The sequence below is a fragment of the Cnephaeus nilssonii genome (assembly GCF_951640355.1).
Source record: "Cnephaeus nilssonii genome assembly, chromosome: 13".
In the NCBI taxonomy this organism is placed as follows: Eukaryota; Metazoa; Chordata; class Mammalia; order Chiroptera; family Vespertilionidae; genus Cnephaeus; species Cnephaeus nilssonii.
This window is the reverse complement of record NC_137084.1, coordinates 18,186,864-18,202,766: the sequence shown is the minus strand read 5'-3', so window position 1 is coordinate 18,202,766 and position 15,903 is coordinate 18,186,864. Positions and strand designations below refer to the sequence as shown.

The 15,903-nt window shown below is 38.2% G+C and overlaps 2 protein-coding genes across 2 annotated transcripts; one reads left to right on the top strand and one right to left on the bottom strand.

The window, feature by feature from the left end:
• Positions 1-3,905: 3,905 nt before the first annotated feature.
• On the top strand, positions 3,906-4,841 carry LOC307109715 (olfactory receptor 4S2; the record flags this gene model as incomplete). The annotated part of the gene is made up of 1 exon (XM_079788583.1): positions 3,906-4,841. The coding sequence occupies one exon, from the start codon at positions 3,906-3,908 to the stop codon at positions 4,839-4,841; it is 936 nt and encodes a 311-aa protein (XP_079644709.1).
• A 6,588-nt stretch (positions 4,842-11,429) lies between these two features.
• Positions 11,430-12,356, bottom strand: LOC307109725 (olfactory receptor 4P4-like; the record flags this gene model as incomplete). The annotated part of the gene is made up of 1 exon (XM_079788593.1): positions 11,430-12,356. The coding sequence occupies one exon, from the start codon at positions 12,354-12,356 to the stop codon at positions 11,430-11,432; it is 927 nt and encodes a 308-aa protein (XP_079644719.1).
• Between the last annotated feature and the right edge of the window lie 3,547 nt (positions 12,357-15,903).

Below are 15,903 nucleotides of genomic sequence, written 5' to 3'. Positions count from 1 at the left end.
AATGGCCATTTTCTTCTTGTGGTGAAACATTTAAGATCTACTCTCTTAGCAGTTTTCAAGTACATAGCAGTAGTATTAATGGTATTTCAAATATATTAATACACTATAGTCACCATGCTTTATATTAGATCTCCAGAGCTTATTTGTCTTATAACTGGAAGTTTGTACCCTTTGAACACAATCTCCCCTATTTTTCCCAGCCCCCAACTAATGGTAACTACCATTCTTCTCTGTTGTTACGAGTTTGGCTATTTTATATTTCACATATAAGTGATATTATTCAGTGTTTGTTTTTCTCTGACTTATTTCACTTATCATAACCCCTTCAAGGTCTATTCATGATGTCACAAGTGGCAGGATTTCCTTCTTTTTCATGACTGAATAGCATTTCATTTTATATATACTTTTTTTTTCTTTATCTTTTGACAGAGAATTAGGTTGTTGCCATATCTTGGCTATTTTGAGTAATGTTGCAATGTACATAGAACTGCAAAACTCTCTTTGAGATCTTGTTTTTAGTTCCATTGGATAAATACCAAGAAATGGAATTGCTGAACCATATGGTAGTTCTATTTTTAATTTTTTTAGGGACCTCCACACTGTTTTCCAGAGTGGCTGCACCAATTTACATCCTCATCAACAATGCACAGGGGTTCCCTTTTCTTCACAGCTTCACCAACACTTATCTCTTCTCTTTTTGATGATAGTCATTTAACAGGTGTGAGATGCCATCTCATTACAGTTTTGATTTGCATTTCCCTAATGATTACTTATTTTGAGCACCTTTTCATGTACCTGTTGGCCATTTGAATGTCTTTGGAAAAATGTTATTTGTTTTTTGGTTGTATTTTGGATAAAACCCCTTATCAGATAGATGGTTTCCAAATATCTTCTCCATTTGATAGTTTGACTTTTTATTTTGTTGGTTGTTTCTTTTGCTATGCTTTCAATTAGAGTTATAGGCCTAAATGCAAGAATTGATTGGGTTTTAAAATTAATAAATAAAAGTAGCTTTAAATATTTTTCAACAAATCAAAAATGAGTCTGGAAATTACACCTCATTGGTAGTTCTCTGATGTGGTACTGCTTGTGGAGGGAGACTAGGGGAAAGGTGTTCCCCAAGGTCATTAACATTTTTCTTCACTTTCCTTATATAGACTTTATAAAAGTAGAGAAAAGACCGTTTGTTGCCAAAGATACAGTGAAATGGCAGATTTCAGTAGGTGAGAGACAAAACCTGAATAACAAAGACTTGATTTCTGTTAGCCTTTGACTTTCAGGGGTCAGGAATTCTCTGGTAGTTATTATTCACAAAGCAATTCCTAAGGCTTCATTCTTGCTTTATTTTGGACAGCTGCACCAAAATTATCTCAGAAGACATAGGAAAATAAAGCAAGACTCAATCTCTGGACAATACTGGTGAGATTTTCTTTCTTCTAAAACTAATCTAAAAAGTTTGTGGAAAAGGGGAATTCAATCAAATTGCTATATTTTGAAAACCTGTAATATAATTGCAAGAACCTTATTCTCAGAAATAAGGGGAGAATAAAGTTATTGTGATAATGATAAGATAATAAAGTGCCTCTAGGCATGTCTATGAGATAGGGTAGCATGGTTGTGAATAAGCAAATGCCAATAATTTCAAAGGAACGTGAGACACCATGTTTGAAATGCTCAAAACGTGGAGGAAGGAATTCTAGATGAGTCTTGATTTGAAGAGAAGGAAGAATTATTTTAAGACCTTATGGTATGAACAGTGGGGGCACAATTCCCAAACTTGTGTTTACACACCCAATTTCTTCTAGATGAGAACCAAGCAGCATAATTCACAGTTGTCAAAAACTGCAATTTGAGCTCTCGTAAATCAAAAGATTTTCTCAGTAGAAAATATTCCTCTTTTTTAAAATTCAGCAAGAAAATCCAAAGAAGAATGAACATATAAAAAGCAGGGGGGAATGTTTGAGTCTGAATTTGAATTTATATTACTATTATTATTACTATCACTATCACTATCACTAGTACTAGAGAAGGCACATCTGTAATGACTTCTCTACCTACTCTTATACACAGACGTGAGGAAAGCCAGCCCTGTAGTTTCCCCAAAGCTGGACATGCCAAGTACAATTTTGCTGCAAAGGGGGAGCTGAGGGCACTGAACTTGACAGATCTTGGGATGACATGGCCACAGATGGACAAAATTTCTAATGACTACCTAAGACACTGTGTAATCCATCCTAACCAATAACTAAAGGAGTCATTTCTGTGGCTTTGTTTGATGAATATCTTACAAGCCCCATGAGTCGAGACAGGTGCACATACCCCATTCCACACTTACATTCTAGTGACCTCACTAGAGTACCTGAAATTCCACCTCTGAAGATTTATCTATTTAAAGTAAATACTGTCTTCTTCCTAAACCCCTTTAAAGTATATTTCAGTGAAGATCTCTTCCAGAAATACTTAATTCATGTTTATCATTATAATTCAGAATTAATAATTATGTATAAGTATATAATTATAGTGGGAGACCTAGTATAAACTAGCATAAAATTGAAAGTTTAAAAAGGATGCATGAAGAGATACAGACAACAGTATGGTTTTAACCAGAGGGAAGGGCGGGGTGGGGGCGGGGGGGAGGTGGTAAAGGGTAAAGGGAGTCAAATACATGGTGACGGAAGAACATTTGACTTTGGGTGGTGGGCACACAATGCAATGTACAGATCATGTATATAGAAATGTGCACTTGAAATCTATTATTAACCAATGTCACCCTAATGAATTTAATTTTTTTAAAGGTGATTTTTTTTTTAAAGGTGCATGAAAGAATGATGAGATTAAGGACAAAGTCCTTCCTTTATTTCTTTGTCTTTGTGTGTGTGTGTGTGTGTGTTGATTTTTTCAAGTTAACAGACAAATGCTTAAAATACCAAGTCAAAGTAATTCCTGTGGAATCCTCAAACACTGGGTTTGAAGACAGAAATTACCTGAGACTTCACTTCCCTTCCTTTCAAATCAGACAGGTCCTGATCTGTCTCCAGAGGGTTTTTCTGTGGCTTTATCTTCTTTTATCTCTGCCTCCTTATCAGGGTTTTAAGGCTATTTCAGGCTGACAGAATATATTTAACTTTATGGTAGAAATATATATGATAGTGAAGTGAAAACCTTTGCATTTCATAAATGGGATAACAGAAGCCCCTTGAAGCTAAGTGACTTATCTGGAATTACAGCCCATTATCTCAGAATCAGGTTTGTATAATGTTGGCCCTCTTTCTACTTGCACCACACCATTCTTCACTATAAGAACTTGATGTCAAATAGGGGACAATAAATTCATACACACAAAGATCAGTGTTTCACAAGAAGAACAACCTGTAGAAGTCACCCTTTCTCAACTACTTGAAACACTCATGGCTGTATTCGGGAGGGAAAATGTGGGCATATGTTTTTTTGTTTCTGTGTCAAAAATAAGACAAACTTTTTCAGATATATAATTGGTACCATACCTCCAAACACAAAAGTTTTTTCAAAATTAAGCTGACTGCCTTCTACAGAATAAGAAGTAAGTACATTTTTTAGAAACAAACAGATCAAAAAAACCTTAATAAAGGGTGAGGGAGGTAAGACTCTTGACTAGATGTGTGACTTAGAGGATTTGCATTATCTCCCTGGAGTTTGTTTTCTCCATCTGAAGTGAAGAAATGGACTCTCACACTCAGGTAGGATGCTCACACTCCAGTTTCTTCATGTAGGCCTGCAAAGCAGCAGGAATAGCCATTTTTCTGTTTTCAACTACTGTGGTTATTTGTTTGTTCGAGTTAGAAATACTAACTCTGTTGGTCTCTGTTATGTTTTTCTTTCAGATAACTGAATTGTCTCTGGGGACCTTGGTCTGCTAGACTAACTCAATGGGAAAAAGAAACAATGTAACTGAATTTGTTTTCTGGGGTCTTTCTCAAAACCTAGAGGTTGAAGAAGTTTGTTTCGTGGTGTTTTCTTTCTTCTATGCCGTCATTCTCCTGGGAAACCTCCTCATCATGCTGGCAGTTTACAAAGGCAACCTTTTCAAGTTTCCTATGTATTTCTTTCTCAGCTGCCTGTCTTTTGTGGACATTTGTTACTCTTCAGTCACCGCTCCTAAGATGATTGTTGACCTGTTAGCCAAGAGCAAAACTATCTCCTACGAAGGGTGCATGCTGCAAATCTTTGGGGTACATTTCTTTGGTTGCACGGAGATCTTCATCCTCACGGTAATGGCCTATGATCGCTATGTGGCTATCTGTAAACCTCTACACTATCTGACTATCATGAGCCAGGACAGATGCAGTAAAATGCTGCTGGGGACCTGGTTAGGTGGGTTCCTACACTCCATTATCCAAGTGGCCCTGATAGTCCAACTACCCTTTTGTGGACCCAATGAGATCGATCACTACTTTTGTGATGTCCACCCCGTCCTGAAACTTGCCTGCACGGATACGTATGTCGTTAGTGTTGTTGTGACAGCCAACAGTGGTACCATTGCTCTGGGGAGCTTTGTTATCTTGCTAATCTCCTATACTGTCATCCTGGTGTCCCTGAGAAAACGGTCAACAGATGGCAGGCTCAAAGCTCTCTCCACCTGTGGCTCCCACATCGCCGTGGTCATCATCTTTTTTGGTCCCTGTACTTTCATGTATATGCGCCCTGATACTACCTTTTCGGAAGATAAGATGGTGGCTGTATTTTACACCATTATCACCCCCATGTTAAATCCACTGATTTATACGATGAGAAATGCAGAAGTAAAGAATGTAATGAAGAAACTATGGGTCAGGAAGGTTTTCTGGGAAGCTAACGATAAATAGTTGGAAGTAACAATTTAAGCTGGATAATCTTAAACTTCATCATCTGTACAATGAAGACAATGATAACCTCATGGGGTGTGGGGGAGGAAAAATGAGAGAATAACACATTCTACAAAAGTAAGGTATTGTGTATCATCATTATTATTATATTTGTTCTAATATTTCCTAATCAGATAATTTTCTGAAATATTTAGACCAGAAAAATCTTATTTAAGTTCAGAAGCTCACCATGATTATACTTAGCACCATTATTTTCTCCCCATTTTTGCCTTTTTGACACTTTCTTTAAAGAATGAGAGTTTATTGTGAAATTCTTAAGGGTGTTTTCTAGTGTTTAGAACTGTGATTGGTGTATACAAAGCACTCGCTATGTATATGTTGTATGAATGAAATGATAAGTGAAAAATAACAGAGATCTAAACTAAAGCATATTTATGTAAGTCCTCCCAAACAGAGTGAAAATTAAATCTAATAATGTTAGAATGGAAGGGGATTTGTCTGCAGAATGTAAAAGAGATAAAAAAACAAGGGCTTAAAAAATAAAAATACTTGGGCCCTGGTCAGGTAGCTCAGTTGGCTAGAGGGTGGTCCCATTTGCCAAAGTTGCAGTTCAGTCCTGGTCAGGGCACATACAGGAAGCAGCCAATGAATGCATAAATTAAGTGGAGCAAAAAAATCAGTGTTTCTCTCCCCCTGCCCTCACTTCTCTCTCTCCCTTCCTCTCTATCTCTAAAAAAAATCAATTTCAGTCTCTGATCTTGGGGAAAAGCTTTTCCTTTCTCTAGGACTCATTTTCTTTACTCAAACAATACAAAAATTGAAAAAAAATACCTCTAAGATCCCCCTTTTAATGGTAACATCCCATTAATATGTTGCTTCTGATTCTAATCTTCACTTATGTTCTGTCGCCTGCTGTCCCTATTAATGTAAAGTGACTAACAGAAAAAAATAAAGAAACTGAATAAAAATTATGCCATTTGTAAGAATAGGTGACTGTCACTCAACTGACAGGATAAACACAATTTGCTGAAATGCAAAATTGGGTACTGTGTTTTCTCCAATGTTTGGACCAAATGGCTCTACTATAACCTGATTCCCAGCTATGGATTCCAGAAAGACTCCTTCTGGACAGACAAGTATGTCTTTCTTATGTGAACTGATACTTGCCATAGTGCTACATTTCTCCTTCACACAATCTGAGCTTTATTTTTCTATAGCAAATGAACACGTCATTAATTACCTCTGCAATTGTTTCATTGTATTTTCCACAAATCTGATTATTTAAGTTACTGCCTATACCTGGGTATATGTTTATACCTGTGGAGTGTGTGTGTCAGTGTGTCCGTGTGTGTGTATGTGTGAACTTTATATAAAAGACTGTGAATAGTGCTTTAAAAAATTATCTCTGATGTCGATGCATTCATCAAATTAAAGATAAAAAAATAAAAGATCAAAAGGCAGTCAATCCCAATCAGAGGAGCCCAGAGTCTCCTCTTGGTTCCTTGGAAAGAGATGACCAAGAATTGTGAGAACTCAGACTCTGCATAATTTCAGTGGGGTTGAGTGTGGTCAACAACACCATTTCATTTCATAGAAATATGATTACAACATTGACTGCCAGCTTTGCAGTTTTAAAACCTTGTTGTTACAAGATGGAAGATGTGACTTTGATTAGAGCCTTCATTGATGAAATTAATGACAACCTTTCTCATTTTCTAGATGAATAAATTAGCTTATGCATAGTAGAAAAATTAAAGCTGTGTCTTCCTGTATCTTCTAATCAGTGATTGTAGCATAAAATATTTTCAACATGTTTCCATGCACTGCTCAATTTAATATGTAAAGAGAACTTTGATGTGCATGTCTTCATATGGCATCCCTTTGCTCATTTAAACATATCCAGGAGGTTAAAACATTTATCACATGTCAGAGTCACCAGAATGTCACCATTTATATAGTATCTGAGAGGGAAAGCCTCATTTTGACAATGTTCTGATGTGTCCAGCTCCTGCATGGGGACCAACTGTTTTTTGGATTTTTGTTTGTTTGGTGTAATGGCACCTCATCACTTTAATCAAAGCTTCAAAATAGTCTTTATTCTACATTTTTAGTATAATAAAATCTGCAAGTCGAGTACACAGCATAGAGAGATACAACACTGAACTTCCATAACAGTCAATGGTATAGAACATGTACAGAACACAGAATCTAAGATGACACTTCTATTTTCCATATGAAAATAAGAGCCACATGGAGTACGTTGGAACCTACCCTGGGTCTGCAATTAAGCCTAGTCAAGCCTAAACTAGATCAGCTAAACCCCAGCTTCCCCAGTGACACAGGAGCAAGAATTAAATGCTTGTTGTATAAGCCAGAAGTTTTTGAAATGGCCTGCTACATGGCATTATTGAGCTGGCTGATCCAAGAATACGATCAAACTATAGAAGTGGAAATTGGCACAAGTGGAATGAGGCACATTCTTAAATTAGTAAAACCTCCAGTATATTTAGTGTTGGGTATTTTGAAAGGAACAGTAGAAAAAGCCAACGTAGAGGGAATGGACATGGAAGAGGGCACTTAACCTTCGTTATGTACATAAAGCACTAATTCCAAATACCTTCCTACATAGCCGATCTCCATCCCACTATTTTGTCCAGGAAAACACATGGGAAAAGAAGACACAATATCAACCACCCTTGGATAGACTCCTGTTCACCTCTCCTTTGTTGATAAATTATAAGAAGAGAGTTAACAAAAGATTAATATGAGCTATGTTCAAAGGGCCTGTCTTCTTTGGGGAGAAATCAAATAGCAAATTTGACACAATAAGCCAACTGAATTCATTATGTGGACATTTAATTCATTATGTGGATGAAAACGGGCCACATGCTACCCTGACTTGTTCAGGGAAGGCCTGTGTGGCAGCCTTGCAAACTCTAGAGACCTAAAGTAACCACAAAGGATGGTCTGAAATTAAAACTTATTTAACTAAAAGCAATTAATGGTAGGTAGACATGCCCTAGACAACTAAACCTGTTTGTTGTCTTTTGCATCTATGATAGCATATCATTGGAATGTCAGGGTAACTTGTAACTTCCCTTTATCCAGACCCCTCAGGGCACAACCAACGCACCAGGGCACCAGTATGGAGACCACAGATTTCTTCATTGTTATTGTTATCATGTTAATTGTTGACTGTTAACTATCCTGTACCTACCTATGTAAAAGAAGCATTTGTCTATCATTTTACTTTTTATCCAATCCCAGAGGTTTCCCTGCTTTGCTTTCTCCCGCTTCCCTAATCTATCATGAGTGATTTCATGTAACCCACTTATGTCTCCTCCTTTGATTATCCTCTCTAATAAAATGGTAATATGCAAATTAACCATCACTCCGCTACATAAGCCACACCCACCAGCCAAGCCATGCCCACCAGCCAATCAGGGTGAGTATGCAAATTAACCCCAATCCAAGATGGCTACAGCCACAGTGAGCAAGGTTTCCCAGGTAACAGAGCAAGCCAAGCTTTCCATAGCCATTGCAGGCCTAAGCCTCCACTCAAGCTACAAAGTTTCAATTGTAGAAGGTAAACAAATTGAAACAAATGGCGGCAGAATGGAGCTTGAGAGAGCAGGCCAGGGTTGCCGGCGGCAACAGGGGAAGCAAAGCTTTCTGCACACCCTGGCCGGGCCCACCCGCTTAAGGCTACAAAGTTTCAATTGTAGAAGGTGAATTAACTGCCGCAGAAATGGCTGCCGCCCCAGAAATGGCTGTCGCCCCAGGCTACAAAGTTTCAATTGTAGAAGGAAAATAAATTCCAGATACCAGGGCCTCCCCTTGGGTTGCCAGGAGGCGTGGCCGGCCTGCAAACCACCACAGGCCCCTCACTCAGGCTGCCCCACACCCCATGGGAACCCCCACCCTTATCTGTGACACCCTTTAGGGCAAACCAGCTGGCCCCCACCCGTGCACCAGGCCTCTATCCTATCTGATAAAAGAGTAATATATAGATTGATCATCACTGCAACACACAATATAGCTGCCCCCATGTGGTCAAAGATCCTGCCCCCATGTGGACACAAGATGGCCACTACAAGATGGCCAGCAGGAGAGGGCAGTTGGGAGGCACCCGGCCTGCAAGGGAGGGCAGTTGTGAGGGACCAAGCCTGCAAGGGAGGGCAGTTGAGAGGGACCAGGCTTGCAAGGGAGGGCAGTTGGAGGTGATCAACCCTGCAGGAGAGGGCAGTTAGGGGTGACCAGGCTGGCAGAGGAGGGAAGTTGGGGGCAAACAGGCTGGCAGGGGAGCAGTTAAGCATCAACCAGGCTGGCAGCGGAGTGGTTAGGGGGTGATCAGGCTGGCAGGCAGAAGCAGTTAGGGGCAATCAGGAAGGCAGGCAGGCAAGCAGTTGGGAGCCAGCAGTCCTGGATTGTGAGAGGGCAGTCGGACATCCCTCCAGGAGTCCCAGATTGGAGAGGGTACAGGCTGGGCTGAGGGACAACCCTCCGCCATGCACGAATTTCGTGCACCGGGCTTCTAGTAATGTATAAAAATAGGTGAGGAAAGATAACATTCTCCTGAGCATTATCTCCATATGTTGGGATTCTGCTTCCCAGCAATTATCGACAGTTTGACTCAAATAAACTCAGAAAAATTCTTTACAGGTTTGAAAGTTTCTTATGTTAACAACTAGAGGCCCAGTGCACAAAATTCATGCATGGGTAGGGTCCCTAGGCCTGGCCAGCAATCAGGGCAGATCAGGTTCCCCGTCTCCCCGCCTCCTCCTTCCCTCAGTGCCCTGCTGCCATGTTTCGTTAACCGCCATGTTTCGCGCCACCCCCTGGTGGTCAGCATAAGTCATAGCAAGCGATCAAACTCCCAATCTCCTGGTTGAACTCCTGAGGGGACACTTTGCATATTAGCTATATATATATATATATATATATATATATATATATATATATATATATATATATATATATATAGATTACCATAGGATGTGGCCTAAATACACATCAATAATGGGCTTATTAAAATAAGCACCAGAATAAGACACCTGCCCATGCAGCTATAGACATTTCTGCTCATCTTCACCTTTCTGAATTGGATAATTCCACCAGGAGGTATTTGCCACAAGGTCAACATCAAAATTAAACCCTGACTTGATCTGCTTTTGTCTTTATCTCCTTCTCAATACACTTCATTATTTCATTATTTTTCTTCCTCCTCTTTGGCTCTAAGGTCCTTAATTTTTCAGGCAGTACACATGTCAGGGTCCTTTTGGAAGAGAGAAACTATTGTTAAATCTTCATCAACCTATGGCTAACCTCTGCAAATGCAATCCTTGCCTGAAAACTTGGATCCTGTTGCACAGAGGACAATAATACATTAAGTATATACAATACAATTACTTAGTGGGGACTGTGGTGAAGAGGACGAGCATGAGAATATATAAGGTCTGTGTCTCTCATCTTTGAAATCTTGGTGCCCCCACCCTCTAGGCTCAGTTCCTCAGGTGTACATTGTGCTAATGGATGACCCTAGTTAAAGTCAGAAGTTCATTTCAATTCACAAAGCTGGAAGATTCTTGCATAAATTAAGGAACCACATCAATGTACCAAAAAATGATCTTGGCCTACTCCTGTTTTCAGTTGGCTATACCTGCTTCTTAGTTCAATCTTCTTTATTTCTTCCCAGTATCAGGGCCTGCCTGAGTGGAGAGGAGACAGATTTGCATTGTTTTAGAAAACTTCAGCATATTCTATTTGCATAAGGAGCACCGAGGATTAACAAAATGCACCCAGGAATGTTCATCCCGTTAGCATTGTGCCTTCTTAAGCTCTAGGCCTTACACAGGATGGAACATTTTCCATGTTGCTCATTTATAAAGAGCATCCATTTGTACACTCATGGAGAATTTTTAAAATGAGGTTATGAATACAGTCATAGAATTACACCTGTAGGATTGAAAAAAGATGTTCACCATCTCACTTGAAATTCCCAATTACAGGACTACACCGCTGATAGGGTACTAAGAATTAATTACAATTACTTCTGTAAGTATAGTGCAAATAGTGTAATTACATTGCATTGCACCATTTTAGAAGTGTGATTTGTTAATGTAAGGAGTTAAAATATACAGCAACAAGTGAAAATATTTTTATTGCAATGGAAACTAAAAAAAAAAAAAAAGTGTTTAGGACACCTCTCTATCTGTGAGAGGTGTTGCAGTCAAGATATCTGTTTCTGGAAGCAGGGCACAACTACCAAACCATGCAGTCTTCACAATTTTCCCTGGTAAAAGTGTTGTCATGCTCACTATGTCTGAGATTATGATGGGCAGAATATTCCAAATGCCCAACATAAATTCCGGAATGTCAGAGCTGCAGGGGACCTGGAGATTGCCTGATCCACTCCATTGAATCCAGGCTTATAAAGGTAAAGGAAGAGGAGAGTGGCTGAGGGACTTGTCTCTTCAAGCCTGCGACCTTTGACGGCAGCATACCAGCTCAGGGTACCTGCTGAATCTGCTGACATTAACAATTCTGTACGTACAAGGAGGCCTGCAATGGGCTCACACACCACAGGATTCATTTTCCTTCCAATAATTTGTCTCGGCACCACACTTTCCTCATGGCATTCTTCATGTCCGTGTTCCTCAGCGTGTAGATGAGAGGGTTAAACATAGGGGCGATCATGGTGTAAAACAAGGCAAAGACCTTGTCGTTACTGACGGAATCGGCTGTGGGGACATAGGTGAAGATGAGGGGCAAGAAGAACATGAACACGACAGTGATGTGCGAGCCACAGGTGGAGAGGGCTTTGCGGCAGCCCTCGGAGGAGCGTGTCCTCAGGGTGGACAGGATGATGATGTAAGAAATTACCAAGGCAACAAAGGTCAGAATGGACAGCACCCCGGTGGTGGTAATGATCACAATAATCAACAGGCTCGTGTCGGTGCAGGCCAGTTTCAGCAGGGGGAATATATCACAGAAATAGTGGTCTATCTGATTGGGGCCACAGAAGGGAAGTTGGACAATAATCAATACCTGCAGGATTGAATGGATAAATGCCCCGATAATAGAGGCCATCACAAGGACATAGCACGCCTTTCTGCTCATGATGACCGTGTAGTGAAGGGGTCTGCAGATGGCTACATAGCGGTCATATGCCATGGCCACCAAGATGAAGATCTCAGTGGCACCAAAAAAGTGTGCATAAAACATCTGGGCCATGCAGCTGTTGTAGGAGATGGTCCTCCGCTGGGCCAGTAAGTCTGTGATCAGTTTGGGGGCCACCGTGGAGGTGAAGCAGACATCCATGAAGGACAGGTAGCTGAGGAAAAAGTACATGGGCTTTTCACTGAGGCAGCTGCCCCTGATGGTGACAAGAATGAGCAGGTTTCCTGAGAGAACAGCAATATAGCACAGTGAGAAGAGCACAAAGCAGGCAACCTTTGCATCCTCACCACTAAAAAGTCCCAGGAGGATAAATTCTGTGATGTTGTCCTGTCCCATGGCTTCTGTGGGTTTGACCAGATAGAGGGAGGAAGTTAATAAACCTGAAACACTCAACTTTCTGAAATTATTGACTTAAAAGTCACTGATCTAGTCAATAAAAATGCATTAATCATTTATTATGATGCAATCACTATAATTGGTGCTAAGGGTAAGCAGTGTACAAAATATGATCTCTATCTACAAGTAGATTGCAGCTTATTAGGACAAACAGATGGTAACAATAAAAGAACAAATAATCAATTAATTGCAATCATGATAAATCCAAAATCCCACATGTACCATGAACAAGACAATGAATACTGAAAAGATGAAAAGTCCTTTTTCTGGAAAATTTTGAGATGCAATTTTAGTATTATACCTTAAGAGTGATTTTTAAATCTGTTCTTCAAGGGCTATGAAATCACTATAATTCTCAATTCTTTCCAAGGACTAAATCTGTGCTAAATCCTGAAATTTCAGTATTGTCCTTAGACTTCAGTGAGCTAATAATTTTAAATATTGGACATCTGGGTGACAATTTCAGAAAGTGCATATAGAACCTTTACACATTTTTCAAGGTAAAGGCCTTAAGCAAAGAAAAAGAAAAACCTCATAGACACAGACAACAGTGTGGTGATTGCCAGAGGGAAAATTGGGGTGGAGGGAGGTAGAAGAAAGTAAAGGGAGGATAAAGGGGGATGGAAGGAGATTTGACTTTGGGTGGTGAACACACAATACAATATACAGATGACACGTATGTAGAATTGTACATCTGAAACCTATATAATTTTATTAACCAATGTCAACCCAATAAATTCAATAAAAGTTTATTTAAATGATCTTTTCATGAACATATTTTGTAAGTGGAGGGAGAAAAAGAGCAACAAGCAGGTCTTTGGGGGGAAGTGTTGCTGCATTGTAGAGACTCTTAGTGCATTTACGACTTCCTGAAATTGACCTTATTTCCCAGTTCACTTTCCAGTCTAACCCAGGAGTTCTCACCATTTTTGTCCTTTAGTCACCCTTTCTGGTGCTTGCTTTTAAGACACACTCTTGGAGGAGCAAAATGCATCCAGAAATCATTTTACACTCCATCTGTTTCACCACCCTGCAGCTCCTTGAATTGGACCACTTTTTTTCCTTACCAGGCTTGCTGCACACTCATTGGACCAAGTCCTGGAATATTTTAGTTACAAGGAAGTGTTTCTTTGGTGCAAAATATTATACAACATCTCTTACTTCCTCTCTGCAACCTGATCTGAAATGTATCACAAAATTGCTAAACTCAAAGCTCAGTTTTACAAAAAATAAATCCTACACATTGATTAGCCTGTTTATGAAGGGTTATAATGTTAATTGAACAATGTATTTTACTTCATCTGAGTTCCTATGAAATTGTTTTAGAAAAATGAACATTTGGCATACAAAGAGAATTTTAATAGGATTTTAGGGATTTCATGGATTTTTTTAATTTGAATTCCATCCATCAACCCCAAGTAATACCATGTGATCTAATTTCTTGCAAAATCTCTGGAACTATCACAAAACTCCAATTACAATTTTCCTGAGCTGTAGTATGATTTGTTTAAAATAAACAATTAAAAGTTCTTTTTAACTGTGAGTTACCTATTCTAGCCTGAAAAATAGAATCCCTTACTTTAATATAGAATTATATTTAAGTATATAAAAGGATTGCAACCCTAAAAAGATATACCAGGTTTATGATTAAGGAATAGCAATATAAAAAGATGTCAATTCTTTCTAAATTAACCAATATGGTCAATAATTAAAACAAAAATTCTGACAAAATTTTTTGTAAAATTTGAAAAGTTGGTTCCAAAATTCAGAAACAGTTTATATCCAGAGTAGCTAAGCTAACTTTTTAAAGGAAGACAGAAGAAGGTAGACATCCCTTCTCAGAACGGAAATATATTATCAAGCTATGGCAACAAAACAGTTGTTGGTAAAGACACAAAAGTGGACTTAAAGACAGTCAATAAATAAACACATAAATATACTGGAATTTATTCTATGTTTAAGTTGGGATTTCAAACTGATGTGAAATGATGGACTTATTGGTAATTGGTGTTAGGACTTTGAATCTCCTTATGGAGGAAACAAATATATTACTCAGAAGGCACAAAAAATTATGTTCTAGATGGCCGAAGATGCAAATGTATCAAATAAAATGAGAAAAATATTTAAGAAAAATTTAGAATGGGTTTATATCTTAAGAAGGAACATTTCTTTAAGCAAAGCACAAAAGGCAAATTTGTAAAATATATATAATACGTCTAAAATTTCTGTATGACAAATTCCATTTGAATCAAAATTTTTTAAAGTGGCAAAATGGGGTAACTATTTATGAATCCTGCAAATCAATAATATATAAGTACGTAACCTGTTTTTCTAGAACAGCAAAACCTTTGACTAAGCAATATGCAGAAAGGAAATTCCAACTGGCCAAAAGCATATATAAAAATATTCAGGGAAATGCAAATCAAACAGTAATGAAATACTATTCTCACTCATCAACTTCATAAGAGTACAATTTTAAGTTTGTTCATATAAAACTTTATGAGCAACTGAGCAAAACTATCCAGAAAGCATTCAGAAATGTGTTTATTGCAGACTCATTTAAATTTGGAAGATAGAAGTGATCTAAATACCTGACAATAGAACAAAAATAAGATGTGGTATGTTCTTGTTATGGAAAAGTAGACAGAAATTTAAATGTTGGCTCCATATGACATATCTACCATGATACAAATCACTGAGATCTATTTTGAGTGTGAAAACAGATTTAGTCACAGGAAAGGACTGAAAATTATAGTGCCTTCATCATCCTGAAGAATAGATGACCTCAGTGCTATTTTATAGATACATGGATATCTATTTCCTCTCCAGGAAATAAGAATGTGAGTATTCATGGATTCTTCCAGCTGCAAATAACTAATGTTTTTAAAACAAGTGATTTACTAAATTATTTATTAATTAATTTATCAAAGTCATCAATTAATTTTCCATGTCCTTACAATATTTATTCTTTTTATTATTGCTATTTTCATCAATTATATGGTCATTTTTTCAAACTTTTATAGTTTTGTATCATTGCTTTTCTATCTGAAGTAGAGTACAAAACACCACTATTTCTCATAGCCTCCTGTCCTGGCATCTAACAATCTCAAATTTCAAGCCAGATTTCAAGAGAGCATTCCCCTTGTTCATTTCCTGTTAAAATAGACCTCTTAAAATTATTTTGTAAACTATTAAAATGCCAATTTTGACATGAATTAGGAGCCCATAAAAGTTATGAAAGAAATAGTTACCAAGGAGATACATTTTTAGAACACATACTAGTATTTATGGAAAATATAATTTCCTAAGAAAAGAAGCAGATAAGGATATATTATTCCATAGCTACTCAAAGAACTAACTTTACATAGACTCAGGCATGCAAAAACAAAAAAAAAGGAAGAAAAAAAGATGGAAAAGGAAAAGAAAAAATAGGAACTCACATATTGAACATCAGTTAATTCCAGTCAATATCTGAAGGGAAATCCTT